The 25,252-nt window shown below is 45.3% G+C and overlaps 1 protein-coding gene across 1 annotated transcript in view; it reads right to left on the bottom strand.

The window, feature by feature from the left end:
- galnt14 (UDP-N-acetyl-alpha-D-galactosamine:polypeptide N-acetylgalactosaminyltransferase 14 (GalNAc-T14)) overlaps positions 1-25,252 on the bottom strand; it is a 94,119-nt gene that overhangs the window by 51,606 nt on the left and 17,261 nt on the right. Inside the window, exon 2 of the mRNA XM_069515298.1 lies at positions 22,176-22,345. Within this exon, the coding sequence (XP_069371399.1) occupies positions 22,176-22,345 (170 nt within the window). The remainder of the gene's footprint in view (positions 1-22,175; positions 22,346-25,252) is intronic.

Below are 25,252 nucleotides of genomic sequence, written 5' to 3'. Positions count from 1 at the left end.
AACCTGAGGCTGCAAGTGATTTATTAAACCAAAAAACATAATTTTTAATATGTATTTGTCTCCATGTTGTTATTCTTGGTGATAAATGTTTTTTCCCCCTGAAGATAATAAATAAATAATGAATGCTGCTTCCTGCTCCTGTTATTGTTTTAAAAAAGAAAAGCTGCAGTGTTTGATTTCATGGAGCGACTTGGTCCGTTTTAAATTAGTCAGCGAACACCTTTTTAAATCAGTTCCAGAGAATTCACCGTGAGTTAACTCACAACAGATAACGTTAGGGTTCCTATGGGATTCTCTCTGTCACACGAAACAAACAACCGCCGATTGGATTTCCTGCAGATGTGGAGTCAGACCTGAGAGTAAAGGTTCCACCATCAAACCAGACACATAAATATGTCAAATCAGAAATATTACTTGTTCTTGGCTTAAATTACAAACATGAGCAACCCTTCTGTCTATCAGTAAATTAGACCACCAGCCCAGGAATCAGTTCAAGAGTCAGTAGATTCACTGTCTGAGGTGTAATGGTTGTTTAGTTGTCATAGAGTTGTGCTCATTAGGTGTAAAACACACAAACACACACACACACACACTGATAGAAGCAGCAGTCCCTGTGGACCTATTACAGCATCGCTGTCATCTATCTGTGCTTAAGTTCTCCATTGTTTGCGGCACATCAGACACACACACACACACAAACACACACACGCACACACACACTTACAGATGCTGAGATACAACTATGCACTACCGCCCCCTCCGCACACACACACACAGACACACACTGCGGTACCTGCTCGTTCCTCCAGGGAGCTATAGTAGTGTTTAGGAGCAGCAGTTACAGAAGCATACAGGCTAATTAAAACACACTGCTTCCTGGACAGGTTCAATGAAGGAGACACACACACACACACACACACACAGGGGGGCTGGAGAATTTGAAAGAAACACAATAAGGGTGTGTGTGTGTGTGTGTGTGTGTGTTTGTGTTTGTGTGTCACAGACAGGTAAACCAAAAGAGACAGCAGTAGGTAGCTGAGGGGCCACACCAGGTGGTGGATGTGCCTGTTTGCTTAAATCACAACAAGTTGATTGTGTGTGTGTGTGTGTGTGTGTGTGTGTGTGTGTGTGTGTGTGTGTGTGTGTGTGTGTGTGTGTGTGTATATGGCAGCTGGTGCGTGACGACTGTATTACTCCCAGCAGCACAGCTGTCCCAGGCAATACAGCCTGGACACACACCTCTTCATCAAGTTAAATAACGGCATAAAACACAAGACCCACACACACACACACACACACACACACACACACACACACACACACACACACACACACACACACACACACACACACAGAAAACAAACATCAGTGTAATGAGAAGCTGAACAACCTAAAATGACAGAAACCATCATCATCCAACAGTTTTCAAACTCAGAGAAATCGACAATTCGATTGAAGGTAACGTTTTAATCGAGTCACATGTTCCAACGACGTATGAAGAAGGGAAACCACCGAGCCAACCCGTCAGTGAGAGATAAAAACATGGTTCTGTTCAAACACGTTTGTGCATCACAAGCATGACACAGACGCAGCAGCCGACAGCGACTGAACTAATCTGACTACGATGCTTCGCTGTTAATTGGGATTATTTACTTGCTGCGTGAGTCGGAAGGAAAACACTCTCATCAAACATCTCACACTGACAAACAAACACTTCACAAGATATTAACCGACACACTGCTCCCACACGGGAGGATCACTCTGCAGCAACAACAGTGATTATGATATTAATACGAGGAGGCGCTCGTCCTTTCAGAGCTGCCCACCTGCTCCACCTGGCCTGAATCTATGATTAATTTGGAACATTACACCGGCGCTGTGTGGGAGTCAAACCTGCACCGTCCTGCTTTAAACAGCTGCTGAATCCACCCACCAGTCAGGATCCGGTAAATAATTCACACCGCCGTCACAGAACTTTGCTGTTTCAACAGATTCACCGACTGAAGCTCGACAGGAACAACAGACAGTCGGTTTTATTCTGACCAGCAGAAGCTCCCACAGTTTAAAATGTGATGCTTTATTTTCTGGGGCTGATAAAAAGAAAAGATATTTTATAAATATTATTTGTATTTTCCTGGAATCAATTGTTTTGTATCCGTATCAAAGGAAGACGTTTAATAGACCTTTTATATCCACAGTCTGCTCCTTCTGTTTAGTTTCTCTCGCTTTCTTTTATTTAACTTTATCGTCAGTAACACTCAGAGGGAAAGAGTCTGTTAGAATCAGAAACAATGACACAAACATCCAGTGAAAGTCACTTTAATGCGGTTTAAGTCCCGAACACGAGGCAGTGTGTCGTGTTTCATTTGTGGATGCTTTCTTCCATTATAAGAAAAGCCAGTTTTACTTACATCTGTGGAAACCATGGGAATATTAACAAGCAGCCAGCTAGTAGACCGAGTCCGAAGCATGTAGGTTTCATTAAAGAGCAGCTCAGGGTTTTTATAGAAATCTGTGTCTCGCTCTCAGCTTCTCCTGCTGAAGCCAGATTTTCTTCTACATCAATAAACTCTATATTTACCTTTGACATATCGAATAAATATATTTTTTTAAAACATATCCTTTGCCATATTAATGGATTGAATTACAAATATTACAAACAGGACGCGTGGAAATATGTGGATTTACATCAGACACTTTTCATCAAACGAGTCTAAACTACAAATCGTATTCTGTATTTTTGGAGCATCAGATGTTTGAAGACGTTCTATGTGGGGGTAAAATATACTTTCATAATTACACTCGTAATTATCCTATGAGGTAAAAACCTAATTACCTCCATTATAATCTTTATTGCATGAATGGAGCTTTATTATATTATTATTATCTCCCTTATCTCTCATACCCGACGTATACATTCTGCATTCTGCACTTTTCACATCACTTCCCTAAAGTTTCACGAGCGGATGAAAACAGTGAAGATGTGACGCCCACAGCCGAAAGCAAAGCTGCCGCTCCATCGTTAAGATCATCAAAACGCTCACAAGATCCAGGTGATGGTAAAAACGCAGGTTGAAACACTGTGAGTTACACACAGAAGTTGTTAGCGAGTCTAATTAGGTGAATCAGAAGGAAATGACAGTCGGTGCTGCTGCTGTGAAGCTGAATCTGTGATCTTTAGACCACAGTGAGCCGCGGAGATAGGAGATAATTTAAATGTTCAGAGCCCCCGAGGCTTCAGAAGCTGGTTTCATGTCATGTTAGGGGAGTGAGTGTGTGTGTGTGTGTGTGTGTGTGTGTGTGTGTGTGTGTGTGTGTGTGTGCGTGTATGTGCAGAGGGATACTGTACTCATCCTCTCTGAGTCACAGGCAGCCAATTATAAAAACCCGACGGCCACCTCTCCTCCTCTCTCTCCATCTGCCTCACTCTTTCCCTACCTCTCTCGCCCTTCCTGTCTCATCCTCCATCTCCGTCTTATCCTCCTCACTCGCTCTGTTTCTTATCTTTGCCACTGCCTTCCCCTCTTTCTCGCTCTATATATATAAACCCCCCTACTTCATTAAAAAGCCCCCGTTGAGGTAAAAACCAGTGGAGTAACTGAGGAGACAGAAGAGGGAAGGAACGAGAAGGAGATGAAAGCTGAGGAGGTGAAGAGTTGAGAGGAGATAAAAGCCGAGGAGAGGAGGATATGAAAGCAGAGAGAGGAGCGGTGGCGATGAGAAGAGACAGCGGGGGAAATGAGAGGAGAGGGCAGATTAAATTAGATTAGTTTTGACTCTATTCATGCCTAAATGGAAATTTAATTTACACGACGGGAGGTGCATTAGAACAATATTTCACCCCAGTTCAGCAACATTTCCTGTTTCCACTCCTTCTCTTCTGCTCCTATTAGGAGCATCGGCTCGAGTCTGTTTGCTAAACGTTGTAATAAACGCTCGGCTGTCGTGTTTAACCCTGAGCTACAGACTCGTCGTGTTAATGAGGGAATAAATGGAAGACTCTCTCTGCTGCAGGTTTTTTAGCGACAAATCTGAATATTAGAATCTCAGTTATTATTCCATATCACTCGGGGAACATCTGGTACAAACTGGATTTTCCTTGGGAAAGTTTAACAGTTCACTTAGAGTCAGAGTCATCATGAGGAGACGTGACGTTTCCTCCCTCTAGTGTGTTGCGAAGGTTTTTGTGAGTGTAAAGTCTGATTCTCTCCTGCACAGAAAAACTCTGAAGCTCCCGAGAAGTCTGGTTTATACATCTGAGTCATCATGACATCACGACAGCAGCTAGTCTGACACGCCCAGATTAACCAGCTGTGTGTTAGTCCAGCGGCTGCATTCTTCGGAGGACCCCGGTCTACGCCACGTACACCGCATACTACTGCGTCCCGCCGTTACAACAGCAACAAGGCTACGTACGAAAACGTTCTTCGGTTGATTCGTTCACGACAGGAAACTGTCCGGAGCATTCAGACGAGGGGTGGAGCCTGGGTAGAGCAGCAGGAGGCGGGACATGAGGTATAAATTCTAACCAATCAACACCAGAATCAACTCGAGTCTCTGACGGCCTCGTCGCCATCTTCTAAATGAATGGATCCTGTTGTGCATCTTTAAGTTTCATGTATATTGTCAGGACCGGAGGCTGGTTTGGTTTCGCCCGGGCGCAGCAGCTGCAGCTCTGTGGTCAGACACACACGTTAATGTACAGACGGTGAGCAGCTGTCTCTGTGGGTCGAGTACATGTGGTCTCTGTGGAGCTATTATTAAACTGACCGACACGCGGAGGCTTCACGTTGAATCAACAACTTTTAATTATTATTTTATTGTAACTTTACCTTGAGGAGAGAAAAGAGCTTGAGCTTTAATTCCCTCTGTAATAATTTCCCTGAGTCAGTGACGCGTGTCAAAAAGCAAAAAAGTAATTTGAGGAGGTCTTTCCTTTTTCTCACTTCTCCAGAGAAACTCAGTCGACCTCACGTCATGACGAGGGCAGCGCCCCGTGACTCGTGCGGCGCGTTCACACAAAACAAACACAGCCTGTGTTCCTCCCAGATTTACTGTCCAATTTACAAAGCTTATCTGTAGATACAAGGGAGAAATAATGAGTCACCACGCTGTGAAGCTGGATGAGGCTTCAGAACTGGCATCCGCAACACTATCGGAGTTTTCATTGATAATTTACAGCGCAGCCTCCACAATCCCTGACCCAGAGGAGGAGGAAAAGAAAACTAAACAGATGCTCAGATACACGGATTCACCCGCAACAAATATTTCACGAGAGGAAGGTTGTGTTTGGAGGAATGTGGTCAGCGATTTGTGGAGCGATTTTTCATTTTCAAATTAAGGCCACGGCACAGAAATCTCTGTCCGTCTGAATGTGACTCATCTTCAGAACCCTTCATCTCGTCAGCTTCACACTTAGCGTGTGTTGTTGTTGTTGAGGCCCAAAGGAGGCGCGGTGTTGAATTTGGTTCGATTTGGACACGTGACACGTCCGATATGAATAAAAAATGGAATAAACACACAAACTATGCTCCGTAGTTTTCAGTGTCTGTGGAGTCATGTGGAGGAAGAGTCTGCGAAGTAGACAAACATTTATTTTGCATGTAATCTGATTGTCTCAGAGCTCCATGTCCCCTCTACTAACATGGAGGGTTTATGGCCTATACTGTAGGCAACCACCAGGGGGCGATCAAGACTGTTCGGCTTCTCTTTTAGGGAGCTGGGGAGTCTTTTCCTTCCCTCGTCTTTCCTTTCCTTTCCAATCCCTGACTAACCTCCTTCCCTTTCATCCAAGCTTCACTCCTTTTCATCCCTCCTTCTAATCTACCCCTTCTTCGTCATCTCCTCCCAACAGCTCTGCCTCCTCTTCCACTCTTCCTTCCCTTTTTGAACTCAACCCCTCAAACCAAGTCGTCTTTCCTTCCTCTTTCCTCAGTGTCTGTTCATTTCTGCTTCCTTTTCTTCCTTCTTCCCCTTTTCCCTCCTCCTCCTCCTCCTCCTCCTCTTCTTCCCAGCTTTGGTATGAAATTGGTTTTCTAAGTGATTTATGAACGATGAGAGGCTTATAAGGAGTTTATGTCGTAACTCTTCATTACTTCACTATTAACTGCCTTCTTCTTGTTCTCTCTCTCTCTCTCTGTGTGTGTGTGTGTGTGTGTGTGTGTGTGTGTGTGTGTGTGTGTGTGTGTGTGTGTGTGTAAACCGTTTAAAAGGCACCTTATAATGGATTCGGCCTTGATGGATGTCATTAAGGAAAATCTTCCAGAGTTTACTTCATTTTCAGTTGCTCAACTCCCAAAGACTCTTGTGATGAGTTTGACTGAGACATCTCACAAAGACGCACAATCGTAAATAAACTCGACTCACTACCTCCCCCCCCCACACACACACACACACACACACACACACACACAGACACACACACTCAGCGGAGAAGAGCGAATCATCCCACACAAATATAAATGGCCGGCGTGTTGGAGACTCTGCAGCCTCCAGACGACCATGAACGTGAGACAGACTGAAAATCTACATTTCTGCTCATAACACTGCTGCTCAGTGATGTAAACACGCTTTAATTGAATCAACCTGCACTCAGGCAAACAAACACATCTCTCCGTTCTCATTATTCCTCTGCGAGACTGAGCTAAGTGTTTGGCGGCTTATATTTCCTGTCGAGCCGTTTATGCTGTAAGTTACGAGCGTTTTGCCGTTAACAACAATCGAATGGCCGACACGGCTGCTGTCAAACCCTAAATGTGTAAATTGAAACTCCGTGCTTGGAGGCGCCACAATCAATATCTCGTCCTCGGGACAGGAAGACATTATTTCTCGGCTGAGCGTATGTGTGTGTGTGTGTGTGTGTGCGTGTGTTTGTGTGTCATCGCATTATTCTGCATGCTCGGGGGCACGCTGACTGCTGCAGGGATGAATACAGTGTAGACGTGAGAGGGAAAATCACTGTCATTTATTCGGGCGTGTGGATCATTCAGAGCGATCGCTGTCTGAAGTGCAGACGGAGGAGTGAGGCTGTGGGAGGTGAACAGTCTGAGACACACACACACACACACACACACACACACACACACACACACACACACACACACACACACACACTCACACACACACACACACACACACTCCCCTAAGAGTAGAGTGATGTTGCATGAATGTTTATGACGTTATGGGGGAGTTGATATTGATTTGGTTAAGTGGTACTTTATGTTGTGTTCTACCAGTCAGACACTAATTTCATTGGGGATTTGTTCTAGTTAGTTTTATTATAAATGTCAACAACAGTGTTTTTTTCATTGGCTGCTCCGACGGCTTTTCTTCTACCTGTCGTGACTCCCTTGCATGATTGGATCAGCTGGAGGTGGAATGCCTTGCTCAGAGGCAACATAGAGGCTGGGGGCGGGATTATCGTGACCAACAAGACCAAACAAAGCGCGGTCGTGACCACATGTTATCGCACCGCGTGCAAAAAACATGACAGTTGTCTGCGGCTTAGATTACAGACGTGTCCGGTAACAGTGTGTGTGTGTGTGTGTGAGGGAGAGAGGGAGCAGAGTCAGGAGGGGCTGACTAAAAGAACGTGCACAACTATGAAGAAAGATTTTTCTCAATTAAGAGAAGTATCGACCATCATTTGATGATTATTGTTGATTTTGTGACGCTGGTGACAAACAAATCAACATTAGAACTTTAGCAGGACAGAGAAGGAGAAGGGGAAACAAAGGATCCACTCTCCTCCAGTGGAAAAACCAACTCTACCTTTTCCCTCTAACAAGCCACCTTCTGTTCGCAGCCGTTAAGCAGTGACGACATATTTCTGGCTGATTGGTGCCTTCAGGCAGACGTGTGGCGTCTCTCACACTGTCGGAGCCGAGCGGACTCCCCGCGTTAAAGACGCTCGCTCCCTCTTCCTGGCTCGGGCCTCTGAAGCCACGACAGCAAATGAGGATCCTGGCTTTCATCCTGGCTGCTCTCACATTCCCTTTATTGTTTTCTCCAACATTCACCCCTTTGCTTTTCATTCTGTATTCTCTCTCTCTCTCTCTCTCTCTCTGGTTCTCCCTGTGTTGCTCCGACAGTCTGATGCTGAAAAACTGAACTTTTATTTTCATTCTTTGTCTCTTCATCTAAAACTAATTGTTTTATTGCCGCTCTCCGTCTTTGTGTCCTTGTGTTTAAGGTCATGCAACGCTGCAACACTTCCCGCCAACAAATATAAACTCATCTGGAGCTTGAAATACTCTAAATGTAAATGCTACTCTTACTGTACCGTGTGAATAAATAACCTTCGGTCGTGTGCGTGGCTCCGCTCTATAATGTATGCGCACTACTTTAAAAAGAAAATGATTCAGTCAGCACACATGCATCGGTGACCGCTGGATAAAAAACCTTAATACCGCTGTGTGTGTCCTCTGCTGTGATTATGAGCAGGTTGGTGCTGCATCGCTGGAATCACAGCAGAGAGGGGGCGAGGACGCTGCATGTTACTGCAAGTTATTATTAATTATATATTATTCACAACAACAGGGAAAAACATCTCGTCTCTGCTGTTGTTGGTTCTTTGTTCGTTTTTAAACCACGGCTACAGGAAATCAAGTTAACTTCAACAAGTAACAGGTGATGGATTCAGATTGGACACGTTCAAACTGCTCGGGGAGTTTCTCAACAAACAGGGCGTGGAAGGAATCTACGAAAAAAACCTTGAAACGAATCTGAAGCAAAGTGAAATATCTTCAGCTTTCAAAAAGGCAGCAGCAGCAGAGGTGACCCAGCGGTACAGTGAGGGCGGCTGGATCTATTGTAACGTGGCAGCAGAGTTCGTTTAATCCCCGTCCCAGTGCAGCCTAATCCAAATGGAGCGCTGAATAGTCCTGAAGCTAATAGCCTCCCAGGAGCGTCTCCATTGGCTCTGCCTGCAGATTAATACCAGGTCTGTTCCGAGCCGTTTCCACTCTGTGATTCTGTGCGTGTAAGTGTGAGGGACATTTCCTTTTAGCCTGCTCAGCTATATCTCCCTTCATACTTTTAACCTATGAATTCAGCAGGCAGCTCCACGGAGAGAGCGAAAGTCTTCTGTGAAGCAGCCGTCGTCACCTGAGACGAGACATTAACATGTGATTTAAAAAACAAAACTCGGAGTACATCTACAATATCATCAAGGGGGAAATTTACCTTAAAATGAACAGTGCAGCATTTAAAACATATATTTAAACCACAATTATCAGAATTTCTGAGTTGAGACAGGTTTATCTTTATGACGCCTTTTAGCACAGATGCAATAAAATAGATGTAATAAAACTGCACTTAAAAACACAATAAAAATAAATTATATGAAATCTATTCAGTAGTTTTTGCTAAATGTTGCGTACAAACAAACACGTGGACGGGGGTGAAAACATAACCTCCTCTCTGGTGGTAACGACAAAGTGTTTCTCAGTCCAATTAAAGATTTTAAATGTCAACAAACAGGATAAACTCAGTGCGACACATCGAAACACGTGTTCTGTGAACACATCAAGACGTCTCCAGGACCGTTTCTGTCCCGTGGCGCTCTGAACGTTTTTCAGAAGATTTCCCAACATGCTCCTCTGTGGGTTTTCACTGCGACTACAAACTTTTCATCATCAGAGTTTAAAAATGTCTCGTGTTCAGGCGGAAAAACAAGAAGGTTTTACGAGTTTCTAATCGTCTGCAGATGAGAGGAAACTCATCGCAGCCGCGGTGACGAGTATTTACTCATATTCTGCTCGTTTCCGTCCGACTCTCAATCACACCCACTTTATTACAGCGGTGGACTTGATTAGAAGGAATTAACGATGCGCAGCCCTGAGCGAGCAGAGGTCGAAGCTTCTGTCACCGGAGGGCAGATCGATTCTCAGTTAGCCACTGACAACGCAGCCTGTTAACTCCGCTGCACACAGACACACACACACACACACACACACACACACACACACAGACACACACACACTGGTCCACAGCGTTGAGGAGTAAAGGTCAAAATGCAACTATAACTTCTTCGTCAGCGCAGGATATAAACGTGTTAATCATTCGATGAGTCAAAGTTCACGAGGAGCTTTTCTCCCGAAGGCCACTCGTGTTATTTCAAATCACAACAAATGATTCTCGTAAAAAAAAAGCTGCTGAGCGACGAGACGATGCTTGTTCCTGGAAGATCAGCTCCGAATGTGAGCAGGACAAGACCTCAGGCCCAGGAAGTTACAGTACAACAAGGTGCCGACGGGAAATCAATCTACGGATTCTTAATCCCGTCATCGTCAGAACAAACTCCAGAGGATTCGGTCGGAACATGAGAAAACACGCTTTCGTCGTTTGTGGGAAACAATTTCACAGCGTCTCTGACTTCGGAACATTGAATCACATTTTGGGCAACGTTTCGAGAAACTGACTGAGATAAAGAGATTTTTCTCCCGTCAGTCTCGGCGAGGAGCAAACTGACCGCGTATGGAGGAAATAGAGAAAGAGAGAGAGTGTGTTAGACGAGTGCAGAGACAGACTAGGTCACGTTCTGCTGGCAGAGAAAACTGTTTCTCGTCTTACCACAAGACATGCTGTCACCCCCTCAAGAGAACCAATACACACACACACACACAGAGAGAGAAAGCACGGTGCATCTTGAAATAGCCGTCAGTCTGCCGGGTCCAGGCAGCCGTGGACTGTAGCTGCGTGCAGGACTCTGACAGCTGCACTCGGGCTTCAGCAGGTGCTCGGTGTTGCATTTCAAACAGGAATATAAATCTCTGTCATATCAGACGAGACACTTTTGTGTAATTGTGAATCAGATCATTGTAAAGAAACAGATCCCTCAGCTGTTTGCAGACGTGCAGGCTTCGTCTTTCACATACACGGATCTCTGTCGTCTGATTATTCAAAGTTTATTACTGTGAATATTTGTATCAGTCCGACATAGTGAAGTGAAATTCATCGAATCATCAGAACGATCTGTTGGGACAGATTCGTAGTTCGGCCCTCAGACCACGCTGACCGCTGCAGAACCTGTTTATTCAGATCTTGTTCATATTGAACGTATCGTTTCTCTTCCTCCGGCCTCTGACGACACCAGCAGAGTGTGAAGGTGACGAGATGAACTGGAGAGATCTGAGCCACAAACACACATTCAACTCTGTTCCTGCTTTTAACTGAGGATGAATAAACACTTTATTTTTTTTACAGACCATCCAGCAGTTTAACGTGCCGGCTGAAGGAGGAAGCTGAGGAAAGACTGAGCTTCCTGTGCCTGTCTCTCCTCCATCTCCTCCATCTCCTCCTCCATCTCCATCTCCTCCTCCTCCTCCTCCTCTCCTCTCCTCCGCTGTCCCTCGCTCTATTAACCCGAGATATTTGCATGGACTGTTCCATTAGACGACTGGACAGCAGAGCAGATGAGACCGGAGACGGAGGAGAAGACGACGAGCAGCAGCACAGAGCCTCACTGGATAATGATACAACCCCCCCCACACACACCCTGACAGAACAATTTCCTCTCTCTCTTCTTCTTCTATCTGCCTCTCTCTCCCTCACACACACGGTTGTCTGATGAGGCTGTCATGCCGGGCGATCGCCTGATCCATCTCTCTCTCTCTCTCTCTCTCTCTCTCTCTCTCTCTCTCTCTCTGCCTTTCTTTTCCTCCGTCCTTCTCTCTCTCCTCCCTCCATTAAACTTTTATTACTCCTCCTCTCTCTCTCCTCTTTCGTCTCTCCCAGGCACCTGACTCCCTTTCAGTCCAATTCAGAAAATTACAATCCATGAATTTATAGAAGAACGTGATGTGGAGGGAACGCTGTTGTTATCACCGTCACCTCCGTTCAGTGATCCCGGCTCATTCGCTTTCATTTTTATTTCTTTTCTTCTCCTCCTAATCTCTCCCTGAGTGATGGACAAGTCGATCCTCAGCTTCCTCACAGACGTGTAACTTTAATTAATTTAAGAGCAGCACCCTCGTCTGTGTGATGAATCTGAGGTCGCTATCAGAGGTCGGAGGCGACAGTGATCTAGAAACTGACTACAGCTGCGTCCCGATTCAGCCGCTGCATCCTTCAGCTGCCCAGAGATTAGTCTGTCCCATTTCAGAGGTGAGAAATACGTCCTTCCATTCCTGGGTGATGAAGGATCCACCCACTGGATCCTTCTAGATCCTATCCCAGGATTCATAGTGCTTCAGGGAAGAAGCTAACGAGCTAGCTCCGCCGTAAGTAAACATAACAGCTGCCAACGAGGTGACGCTAAATTGGAAAATCCTCTTTCAGAGATTAGATGAGATCACATCAGATTAACGTTGATTTCAGTGAATTCATTTGTCTCTGTGGGAAAATGAGGTTGTTGTCGCTATAAAAAAGAAATGTGATGCAATAGTTCAACGATGTGTCATGACGTAATTTATTTTGTGTATATGCTGTTTACGGCATCGATGTGTTTTCAAGTAGCACAAACATTTCCAACTTAAATCCCCAAACTACGTGAAATGTATTTTAAAGCTGCTGTGCAGAGAAAAATATCCTTAGTTCACTAAATACAAACCTCACCTTTATCCTTCCTGTCAGTTCTCAATGCTCTTTCTATTTTATATTCTGGTTTCTGTGACCTCTGACCTCTGACCCCAAACTACTCACTCTCTCTTTCGATAGGCTGACCTGAGATCTGAACCTTTTCCTGCTGGAACAGTCAAAAAAACAAAAATACAAAAAATCGCAGGCCAAAACGTTGAAGTCGAAAATGTCACAAAACAAGCCTGTGTGTGTGTGTGTGTGTGTGTGTGTGTGTGTGTGTGTGTGTGTGTGTGTGTGTGTGTGTGCGTGTGTGTGCGTGTGTGTGTTAACTCGTGTTTGACAAAGTCTTCACGCCCGAGCGAGCCACTTAAAAGCCAGTCAGCTAAATGTAATGTAATGTGAGGCGATGTTTCACTCGACTAGAGCATCTATATATTTCACCACGCTCGATTTGAGCTGATGAACGCTCGACCTCCGCCGTTAGACGCCGTGATGATCCATCTGCATTCTGGGTATTTCTCAGCCGTCATTATTAATCACTCGGAACAAGGAAAAACACTCCCGCTCGCTCTCTGCACCTTCTGCTCTGTTTGTTTGTTTTATTTCTCCTTCTTTTATTTGTGTCTGTGTGTTCACACGTGTGCTCACTGTGTGTGTGTGTGTAACCAACGTCTGGATCCATATTAAGTTTTTCCAGACTTATTGACTCAGAGTGCATCCGAGCATTGGGGTTCTTGCAAACACTGTCTCGCACGACAGGATCGAACCACCGACCTTCTGGCGGACGGACGACCCTCTCAACCTCCTCTCAGCCGCCCCACGACCTCATGGAATTTTACAATCACAAAAACTGGATTACAACAACAACACATTGTAGGAGAGCCACACACAAAAATTTTCACGAGAGCTCTGAAAAATTTAGCAAGTATGACGAATACATTACGGAGCGCTGCACAAAAGTTGGGAATTTAATGGGTTATTTAATCCTGCTTAGGGCGCCAAAGGCATGTGTGTGTGTCTGTGTGTGTGTGTGTGTGTCTGTGTGTGTGTGTCAGGATCTATATGAGCCTGTTCAGTCTGCTCTCTGTGCACTTCATCATGCTGAGCTGGAACATATTGCAGTTGTTCGACAAAAGCCGGAAGGAGGAAACAAATTCAGGCTGAGAATCTCTAATCGTTACAGAACAGCCAACTGAAGCAGCCCGTGTGTGTGTGTGTGTGTGTGTGTGTGTGTGTGTGTGTGTGTGTGTGTGTGTGTGTGTGTGTGTGTGTGATGTTGACTTCACTCTGTGTCGCGTTGAGAATCTGATTAGTTTGTTGTTTCGGGCGTCTGCTCCGTCACCTGTGTTCATTTTCCCCTTTGTTTACCTGCTCGCTCTCTTGTTCATGTGTGAATTATTAATCTGATCCTGTTAATCTCGATTACTCATTCATTATTTTCTATGTTGTCTCTTATAGTTTTTGTTGATCTGTGTGTGTGTGTGTGTGTGTGTGTGTGTGTGTGTGTCTTTTCCCTTTTGCTTCTTCAGCTGAAAGTTGTTATTAGTGAACTCTGCATCATGCTGCTCGGAGAACAGAAGCCCGACAGCTCCGAACTGCAATAAAATCCCTTCTCAACTCTGTGTGTGTGTGTGTGTGTGTGTGTGTGTGTGTGTGTGTGTGTGTGTGTGTGTGTGTGTGTGTGTAGGTGGATGTTTACTGCAGTGTTTTACTTGTAATTCTCATCAGCTCAGCAGGGGAGACTGATGGCACTGAGTGTGTGCACGTGTTGTGTGTGTGTGTGTGTGTTCATAAGGAGTTGGTGGGCATCAGCGTGAAGTTACATCCAGCTGTTTGCAGGATCGTCAACAGTAACCCTGCACTGCACAAGTCTAGCAGATCAACTAAAGAACCTTTACGGTCACACTGAGATAATCGATCCAATAATAATAATAACGATAATGAGATTAAAGACGATGATGAGAGTGATAATGATCGAACTCTGTCCAGCAGAGCACCGGTTATTTTCACCCTTTGTCAAAACAGAGAGTGGAGGAGAAATGAAGTATCAGTGAAATACCCAGAATACACCTGCTCCTATAAAAAACCATATTCTCACAATCTTTACTTTTTACTTTACGTTGATACACAAACAAAACAAATGGATTCATGACTAATTTGGATCAATGTTGCCGTCAATCTATTTTCTTCTCTTTCTCTCTCTCTCCCTCCATCAACCTTTTCAGACTTCTTAAAAACACACACGGCTGCAGGGATCAGGGAGTATTGACCGACTCCGGCTCAATTTGAATACGGACAATGAGCAGAGGTGGAAGAGGAGGAAGAGGAGGAGGAGGAGGAGGAGGAGGAGGAAGGAGAGAGTGGAGTACACACAGACACACACACACACAGAGGAGAGGAGGATGAGTTGTTCGTAACAGTGATCTTTGTTTTGGGGACAGAATGGTTGACAGGCACTTAACACCAGTCAATCAATGACAGCGGATCAATGTGTGACAGGACCAATCGATGACACACACACACACACACACACACACACACACACACACACACACACACACACACACACACACGTCACTACACTGCCTCCTCTCAAAGCGCAGTCATGGCAGCTGGTGCGTGAATTTCACATTAGGTCGTGAAATAAGTGCAACATGATGACGATCATTTTTTACTTCCCGGCGTGTCTTTGAATTTATGCATCTTTAATATCGATCTGCTCCCTGCGTGCACGAACTGAGGCCACGATGCACGGCGGTATAAACGTGTATTGATTGTGCGTGTGATGCTGCAAACCGACAAAGGAGTCGGTCTGTTGTTCTTAATGAGGTTTGATTTTTCATTTTAACGTTTACTGTCAGTCGATCTGCGTCAGTCGTAAGATCCTCATCTTGACTTTTCTCTCCTGAGAGTCTGAAGCTTCATGTGTTTGTTCAGAGTTTCATTTCATCTGTTTTAGTTGAGGGACCAAAGAATCTCGTCCGACAGACGTCCTGTCGTCATCACCCACGTGGGCGGAGTCTACCTGTACTTGACTCTGATTGGTTTGCTTCTCTGCATTACTCTGTGATGACATGTGAATATTACTTTTCTTTTTAAGCCTCTTTTCTTCCGCCGGCTTTGTGTGTTTCTACTGAGAGACACAATGGACCCAGCCGAGCACAAAACAACAGCAGCAGCTCTGCGTTGGACTGTTTCAGGCTGGACTGCTTCTTTAAGTTTCACCATCCAAGCCTGAAATATACGAGGGCTTAAAAACTCCGTCTTTAATCTGCCTCCTCCTCTTCCTCTCGCCTCCACCGCCACCAGTGGATTTAAGGAGGTGAAATCAATGAGACATCAGAGCTTCACTTGGATCCACCGTCTCAGTGCATTTCAAGAAGCTCTGTCTTCTCACGCCGTAATTCCCTGTAACTCTTTTACAAAGAGGGAAAATACAAAAGAAAACTACGGCTGCACAGACGTAAAAAGAAAAATGTTTTGTGTCAATCCAGAGTCAGTGAAGCAGAACTAGAGCCAAACAAATCTAATCAGGTATCAGAGCAGAGATGGTTGTAATGCCGTCTGCTCTCGGATTGTTTCGACATGCCGCCGGAGCGTCTCGGAGACGGAGCGGTTAGCTGAGATGCTAGCAGCCGGTAAAGCCGCTTAGCGTCACTGTCACTCTGCGCTCTTGTAGAGCACCGGGGTGCTTCAGAGCTCAGGTTCCACATCAGCAGATTACCCACAATACACCAAGGGGATTTCTTCGCCTCACAGAGAGCTTCCTGCCAAGGTTTGTGCTGTTTGTGAGATTCAGTGTAAACTGTGGAGTCTGACGGAGGAACTTTGACCAGAGAGTTCAGGGTTTAACACCAGAGGACAAACGATTCTGTCCTAAAAGAGTCAAAAGCTGTGAAATCAAAGTGTCACTGCATCTGTCGAGCTGACTGACGAGAGGCGGAGCAGCCGGCAGAGGAAGGATGTGACGTTCTAACTCTGCTGCGGCGAGCAGGTGTTTTTGTCCACGGCACCGGTGTCAGCTCTTATCAACACAAACTCTCTGCTACGTGTCTGGCTCCACTTCTTTGTGCAGATATACGTGTGAGCTCCTGCGGTTGTTCTCTCGCGGGTCGGAGCTCACACCTCCTCCTGGGCTCGGGCGGGTTTGTCTAAAAGCAGCTTCAGCACCTGTAAAGTTTTCACAGGTCAAATGTGCGTTTTCAAACTCCCAGATGTTGCACGGATCGAATCAAGGCCTCGGTGACGTTCAGCGTTGATTCCAGACTCATCATCAGCGGAGCAGGTGATCAAATCAACGAGCTCCTGATTCAGTGTCAGAGGGTTTTTTTTCCTCTTTGTGTTTTCTCTGGGGAGCGACAGTGTGGGAGGCATCACAGCTAATGCACTGATGAATGTTTAGCTGCGTGTTGTGATTCATGGAAACATGACTAAGTGCTTGACTGAGTGTGAAAGGACGCTGACGCCAGTGTGCACGTGTAACACGCAGTCACACTTGTAATACAAACACACACACACACACACACACACACACACACACACACACACACACAGGGCCAAGGGTACTGGATGACTGTGTGATCCAGTTAGTCAGACGTGATCAGAGACCACTGGGTCAACAAAATAATTAGTCACCAGCCCAGTGGACCGTCGGTTACCACAGCGCAGGCTCGTCTCCGGTTGCCGATGGTTACGAGGAGGTTGCCTCCGTTCTGACATCAAGACCCTGGAGGAATAAGTCGACCATGGAATCAGACAGAGATTCTTTCACATGTTCCGCAAATTCTACAAATCCAGATGTTTCATTTATTCCACGTTCTTCATCCTTGTAATTATTTCCCTTCCTCGTAGTTATTCGTGGATCTATTGTCACAGATTATTATTAATTTGCTCCGATAGGAATGTGCTGACCCTCTGGTTAGTGGACGAGACACAGTTTAAACACTTGAAGACATTTTTCCAGACTGAAACTGATTCTGTGTTGAAATCTTTCAAATCTATCGATGGTGAATATTTGAAATATTAAATATTTGTATATGTGAAGAACTTTAATGTAGCGTACGTGAACGATAGTGTTTCTCTCCACACAGTGGTTTTCTTTCTCTGCATTGTTTTTTTACAACATTTATCTTTTAACGTACAGCTCATTTGTTCTGTTTTTTCCGTTGTCTCGCATTAGAGCATTTTTTTTCTCTTCGTACGCAGTTCTTGTTGCCATATCAACCCAGTGTGTCGGAGCGTGGAGCACGTTTCCTCTCCGTCCTGCATCATTGTCTTCGTGCTTGGATCTAATCCCTGCGGTGGAGCGGCTGTCGGGCTTATAGACTGTCAGTCTGTCGGAGAGCAGACGGAGGGAGGTGCCATTGTTCACTGAGATAATAGCAGAGCACTGGAGTGGAGTGTTTTACACACACACTAACACACACACACTAACACACACACACAAACACACACACACAAACAGCTTCTCGAGCTCTGCATGTGGCAATTATCGCTCTTCTCAGCAGCTTGTGGCATCTCCCTCGTTTCCTCCTCCTCCACCTCCTCTCCTCCTAATCTCCTCTTGACTTTTCCTCATCCTTCTCTCGCTTCATCTCTCCATCTTCCCCTCCCCTCCCCTCCCGCTCCTCCAAATCTGAGAAAGAGGCAGCGGCACCCGTTCACGGTCACAACCTGGATAATCTGCAGGTTCTCTCTCAGATTCCCACGTTCTCAACTGAAACACCACGATGCCGCAGTTTGAATTGATTATTGTCAAATTCAAACGTGAGAGGAAGGAGAGACTCAGGTCTGTGGAGGGAAACATGGAATCTGTCTCTACTGAATATGAAAACGACAAGAGAAGACAGCAACACACACATAAAAAACACAGTCCAGTTTATAGTCTGCATCCAAACGTATACGTCTATACCTGATTATGTATCACATGTACATCACATGACCATTCACGTATATGGTCGTGTGTTTATATATAAGTTTGATCTGCTGCTGTTTCATACGTGTCAGTTATTTCAGACGTCTGTTAAAAAAAACAACTCTTTACTCCCAAATTGACAGCGTTTCAAATTAAAAGCTCTGTAACTTCACTCAATATAAAGCATTGCAGCGACAACGTGAATGTTCTTTTACTTTAAAGACAAACTGTCCAACAGGAAGTTATTCCGTGAATGCTGTTTCCATGACAGAGACCTACACTCGTCCTGGGTCTGTGTCTCCGATACGGTGAAATAGAAATAATCCTATAAAAAAATCATCTTTTTCTAATAGTTGGAGTCACATTTTCATGAGTACTGAATGCATGAGGTGTCTCAAACCCACGACCACGAGGAAGACACGTGATGAACAGCTACAGATAAACACCTTCCACATACACACAGGACGTTTGTGGAGTTTTTAGATATTTAAGCAGAATTAAATAACTGAATACTGGCAAGTGGTTTATAATTGGAGCCATTGCTTAGCAACCAAAACTGACGTCTCAAAAATGTTCAGATTTTTTGACACATCATTTAAAAGTGTAATTCAGAACGTTCCTGTCCGGATACAAATCTCTCCTCTAATGTTATTATACTGGAAATGTGAACACAGTCTAAAATAAAGTATAAGTTACACCTGCAGCCTCCTGCTGTCTGTGCTTTGGAGTCTTGCTGCATTTCCAGATTTGTTCTTGCCTGCAGGCTTCAGGGAATCCAGCTCAGCATCTTCAGGTCAAAAGCTTGATTGTCTAATCTTTAGGTTATCGTCAACCCGCTGGGAAAATAACAGCCCCGGAGCCCGTTCTGCAAACATGCTGAGCTTTCTCTACTGGAGCTTCGCTGTAGAGCGGCAACCTGCCGGCAGCTCCGGATTTGCGTCTCTGGATTTAGTTTTTTTTTTGAAGGCGTCTGTGCTCCGGTGTTTGTGTACGACATTACCCAGAGATCACCTGTTAATCAAAGACTCCTGGGTTTTTTTTCATTTGAGTTTTACGAAGCACAAGCTGATGCAAACTTCAGTGCGTGTGTGTTTGAAGTTTGTCACGGTACCTGGAACCAACCTCACAACGATTTGATTGACAGGGTTGCATATATAGTGGATTTTAACACACTGAATGCGTTTTCAGCATTAAGAAATCAAAACTGTCAAATTCAAAACATCTTGCATCAAATATTCGCTCTGGTTCTTCACCGGGTTAACTTTTGCTTTAACTGGATTTTCCCTCATTTAAACGCTGATTCTGGTGTTTTAAAGATTCTGCTTATTCAGATTTAACAGCGGAGCATTTAAGAGCTTGTTTCCACACGAAGACTTTCGTCAACGTGATGTGATGAAAACATGTAGTGATGTTCATCCCGGCTCACAGCGCGTCATCACGCCTGTAATTATTCACAAAGGATGGCGGTCGGGGAAGGTTTGTGCTTTGGGGAGGAGCTGCAGCCGTCAGAGGTAACTGCTCCTCCACCATCAATTCCAATTGCTCCATTTCTGTGTCTTATCAAATGTCCTGCAGCCGCTCCTTTGACGATCGCTTCCCCTCACTTTCTTGTGCTCTTCCTACATATTGCTGTCACACCACCTCGAAAATTTCCACCAAATGTTCCCCATCAGGAACGGAGCCAGAGTGTAGGAAGCACCTCGGTGAGTCTGCACCGGAGGAGAAGGTGTTTAAACCTCAGCTGCTTTTCGGGATTTCACTGCTCCTCACGTTCCCTGCCATCGTTCTTCCTGCCAAGCACTCGAGATCTACAGCTACATGGAAACTAAGTTAACGGATAATCACATAACAGCAACCCCCCCCTCACACACACACACTATCCAAGATAAATGAGCACTATCAGCCCCCTACCTCACTTCTAACAGATTAATGTGTAAGCGTATCCCTCGTCCCCCTCCTACACACACTTCTCACTTTCACTGTCACACACACACACACACACACACACACACACACACACACACACACACACACACACACACACACACACACACACAGCCGCCTTATGTCATCTCAACAGCAAATTTCCCTCCTCCGGAAACGCAGCAGATGATGCAGGCGATCGACACCCTGCACACTTACGCACATAAGCGTGTACACATATGGACGTGCAGAAACAGTTCGAGACACGTGGCGTGAGAAGCAGCAGACAAGCTCCGACTGAGTCAGCGTCGTACATCCAATCATTTTCAGAACGTTGAATGGATGATGTTCAGATTTTAGCCTCCACCAGCTGCAGCAGTCACCATCCAGGACTTCGTCACGTTCACAGAATCAGAACAAACAGCCGCCCAATCAACGCCCACGTGGAGCCTCCTGTTAGAGAGCTGGGTCACCGCGAGCAGCCTGGTAACCTTCACTAATCGCACAGCGGCTGAAAGAGAAATGGAGTCCGACTTCTGTTGCTCTCCACTTCCATGAAACATAGAAAACGACCCGTGCAGTTTCAGTCTACATACATGTTTTTTCCAGAATCATATGAGGTCACGTGACGTGAAGGAGACTTGAGATATCATGTTCAAGAGCCACAGCGACCTTGACCTTTGACCTTACACCACCCAAATCTAATCAGGTGAGTCTAAGTGAACATTTCTGCCAAATTGGAAAGGGCTCTCTGGAGGCGTTCTTCAGATAACAAGTTCACAAGAATAGGACGGACAGATGGACGTGAAAACATTTACGCCTCCAGCTGATGTCCCAGGTGCGGGGGTGTAACAATCACCCAACACTCTGTGTAATCGCTACAAACTTAAAAAAGTTAACTGGACAAACTTTCACACAACTGAACTTTAAATTCTAGTCACGATCCCAAACTTTCTACGCATATCAAATGTGTCAGGTTGGATTTGAGGGAGGAAATATGTTTAAACTCCTGCTCCGCACAGCTCGAATATTTCTGTCTGAATTAAAAACAAAAAGGCCTGAGGCATGAATATTCAAGTCTGCGGAAGCAAAAACCAGACGCAATTAAGGTTTAGGTACACACACCACAGACCGACCGTGTTTTTAAAATGTGGTGTGAGAAAAAAATTCCATCAGTCAAAACGAGAAGCAGATAAGTTGGGAACACGGGGTTCGTGATACCATGAAATACATTCAGTAACATAAAATGAAATTCTCTCAGTAAACACGTGTAAACCTGTTAAATCATTTATCGGAGCGAGGCAGGAAATGCTCTGATGTAATCGAGTGAAAAACATCTGTGCTGCTATTCACCGAACTTTTGACAAATCAAAAACCACCGGAAATAAATTCTTCAATGTAGAAAGTGTGAGAGGAGTTCTGACCGTGTGTGTGTGTGTGTGTGTGTGTGTGTGGCTACACTGGACCTCTGCTTTCCACGAGTGCCTGGAAGTTTTTATCTGCCCAAATGTGTAAAGAAGGCTGCGGCCGTCACAGCGGCGTTCTCCTTATCTTCCTGCGAAGCCTCTTTTCCGACAGATGAGGCCGGCGCTGCTCTAAGAGGATTTTCTATTTTGGTGTTTAATTTAATTTCTCAGCAGACAGATTGTAATTTGGTGGTTTCTCTATGAAAACGTGTTTGGTTTCATAATCTAAATTAGGGGATTAATCACAAGCTCAGAGAGCTGCTGCAGAGCTACTGCTAGTGTGTGTGTGTGTGTGTGTGTGTGTGTGTGTGTGTGTGTGTGTGTGTGTGTGTGTGTGTGTGTGTGTGTAGTACCTGTAGTGTCTCGTGTCTCTCAGGGCTCGGTTGCTCGGGATGCGTTCGCTCTCTCTCTGGTTGAAGGCGTACAGGGTGTACGGGTCGTCGCCGGGCTTCCAGCGCCGAGCGCTCAGGTAGCTCCGCTCGTCGAAACCCTCCAGCATGTCCTCCCACTCCGCATCCGAGATCTGTCAATCAATCCGTCACCATCCATCAGTCTCCTGATATTTCACTTCGAACATTTCAAAGATACTGAATTCACCTGCTTCACTTCTAATCACTGAAACAACAAAGATGGAAGTACGACGTGAATTTTGTTTGGTTGATCGAGACGTCAGCCGACCGACAAATCAATAACTTGATGGATCGGTGAGTAACCAGAGATTCAGTCTCGTTAAAACAACAATGAAAAATAAAACTGTGAGAATGTTTTGTTGACTAACTTTCTCTTTGCTTCAGTCATCAGAGTGGACGACAACTGTTTGTGAGGTTTGGTCATAAATGTCACATTCTGCAGCTCGGATTCTAACCTGTGATTATCCACCACTGAAGTGTGTGTGTGTAGCTGTCTAAGTGTGTGTCTGTGTGTGTGTGTGTGTAGCTGTGTCAGTGTGTGTATTCAGTTCTGATGCCACAGTGAAAACCTTTTAAAAGCATCCAGGGAGCTTTTAAAGGTCATTTTACTTGAAGAAGATTTAGAGAGCTTTTTAACTTCCTGTTGTTTTTGGATTTAACAGGAAGAATCTTCTCCTTGTTTTGTGACAGAAACATTTTGAAAATTGTTGGAAAGATTTAATGAAGAATCCGTATTAAGTCTTTGAGATGAACTTAGTTCCACTCCTGCCTCATGAATTCTGTTCAACTCTCAGACGTCAACACATCGATAGACAATTTGTTCAGAAGAGACTCGTTACTTTCCCCGACAACACAAACACAACTGAACGCTGGGATGGGATGAATCCTGAGCTCAGTCTGGTTTTAAGTCTCCGCAGGTCGACTGTCTTGCCACAGTGAATAAACTGAAATCAATACGACTGCCTTGAAGGTAGAAAATCAACAACTGAATTTATGGTGCGCTTTTGGAAAATAGGCACCGATAATGTAAAACACACGCGGCTTGTAGCCTAAAGGCACGAGCGGCGTATGACCCTTTAATATGCTAATCAGTGAGCGCCTGTCCTCCTCCGTCTCTGCAGAAACCCCCCCCGACACATCCCCAGGAAAAAAAATACAAAAGTCATAAAGTGAGAAATAAAATGTTAACGTGGAACATAAATCCCGTTCAGCTCCGAACAGCTGGCGGAGGAAAACACAAGGTGGCGATGGATTTAAAAATAAGAAAAACTACAGCTGCGCTTTGTGTCTGTCGGAGCTCTGCTGTGAGAGTGTGTGTGTGTGTGTGTGTGTGTGTCGTTCAAAAGAGTGTCTGTCGTTTGTTAGACAGTACGGACGTCTGCGTGCACGCAGGAGGCAGTGAGAGCGTTCCAGGTATTAGTCTACTCATGTTGTGGGGACCTACATCTGTGTTTACAGACAAATAACAAGTCCCCATAACGTAAGATCACTGAGTTTTAAGGTGGTTTAAAGTTCGGGTAAAGGTTCATACTGTGGACGAGACATCTCACACCATCACACTGATGGAAGACACGAACGCAAAGAGCTACAGACACACAACGACAACAACAGAAGTGAGCGACAGCGGATGTTGACAATGAAAAGAGCAGAGTCGAGTGAGCTTTTAAAGTGTGATGCTCTTCTATCGGAGGCGTCACGGTACAGGTGTGCTCCAAGCATCCGTACCGTGACGCGTTCCAACGTCAAGGAAGTGCTGCACTACCCACAATCCTCAGGTGTAACAGCGAGTGCCTTTGATTGTTCGCATTCGCTGTTACCGTGGAAACCACGAAAATGGGCTACACACAATGGAAGTCAATGCAAAAGTCCTGTGTGTGTGTGTGTGTGTGTGTGTGTGTGTGTGTGGTGGTGGTGGTTTGGGTGGGGGGGGGTGTATCCTTTATGTGTGTGTGAGCTTGTCGGTATCATTTGAGAGTGTGTGTGTGTGTGTGTGTGTGTGTGTGTGTGTGTGTGTGAGGTGGTGGTGGTTTGGGTGGGGGGGGTGTATCCTTTATGTGTGTGTGAGCTTGTCGGCATCATTTGAGAGTGTGTGTGTGTGTGTGTGTTTCAGTTGATGGAGAGGGAGTGTGTGTGTTTCAGTGTGTTTGTGTAATGCATGAGAGAGACAGAGGATGTATCTTCATGGGCGAGCGATATAAAGAATGTACATTACCTCTCTCTCTCTCTCTCTCTCTCTCATAAACACAACGCGGAGCTTCAACAGAAAAACCCTCAGCTGTCATATATCTCCAGAACGACCACACACACACACACACACACACACAGGGTCAAGGCACTGATGGTGTGTCTAACAGAGCAACATTTACGGCAGAGCAGCAGTTTGGATGGAGGGATGCAGGAAACGAGTGACACTCCTCATCTTCTTCCTCACTCGTCCTCCTCCTCCTTCCTCCTCTCTCCTCATTATTCAGCCGTACGACTTGCTGATGCGACACATTGTCTAAATGGGGCCATTAGAGGGCCGAGAGTCAGAGTGTGTGTGTGTGTGTATGTGTGTGTGTGTGTGTGTGTGTGTGTGTGCGGCAGGTTCGTCTGGTGGCTGTAACAGCGAAGCATGAAGAACAAGAGGGAGGGGAGAAATGGAGGGAATGGAAAGAAAATAATTCAAAAGAAGAGGAAGGTGGAGAGAAGCAAGCAAGGAAAGAAGGAAGGAGGTATGAGAGCAGAGAACACACACACACACACACACCCACACACACACACACACAGTTTGTCCAGCGGTTCGTGCCTCAGGTTCGTTAATTGAATGTCTGTGTTCATGTAAGCAGTCGTGAGAAGCACTGAGAGGATGCCACGGTGCATTAGGAAGATGTGTGTGTGTGTGTGTGTGTGTGTGTGTGTGTGTGTGTGTGTGTGTGTGTGTGTGTGTGTGTGTAAATAGGATGGACCTTGGACGCAGCCTCTCCTGAGCTCCTTGTGAGATGAGACGCAAACAAATTTTACAAAGGGGTGAGAAGGCC

This window comes from Paralichthys olivaceus, chromosome 19, assembly GCF_024713975.1.
Source record: "Paralichthys olivaceus isolate ysfri-2021 chromosome 19, ASM2471397v2, whole genome shotgun sequence".
Classification (NCBI taxonomy): domain Eukaryota; kingdom Metazoa; phylum Chordata; class Actinopteri; order Pleuronectiformes; family Paralichthyidae; genus Paralichthys; species Paralichthys olivaceus.
The sequence above is the reverse complement of the archived record's forward strand: the minus strand, read 5'-3'. Positions and strand labels throughout refer to the sequence as shown.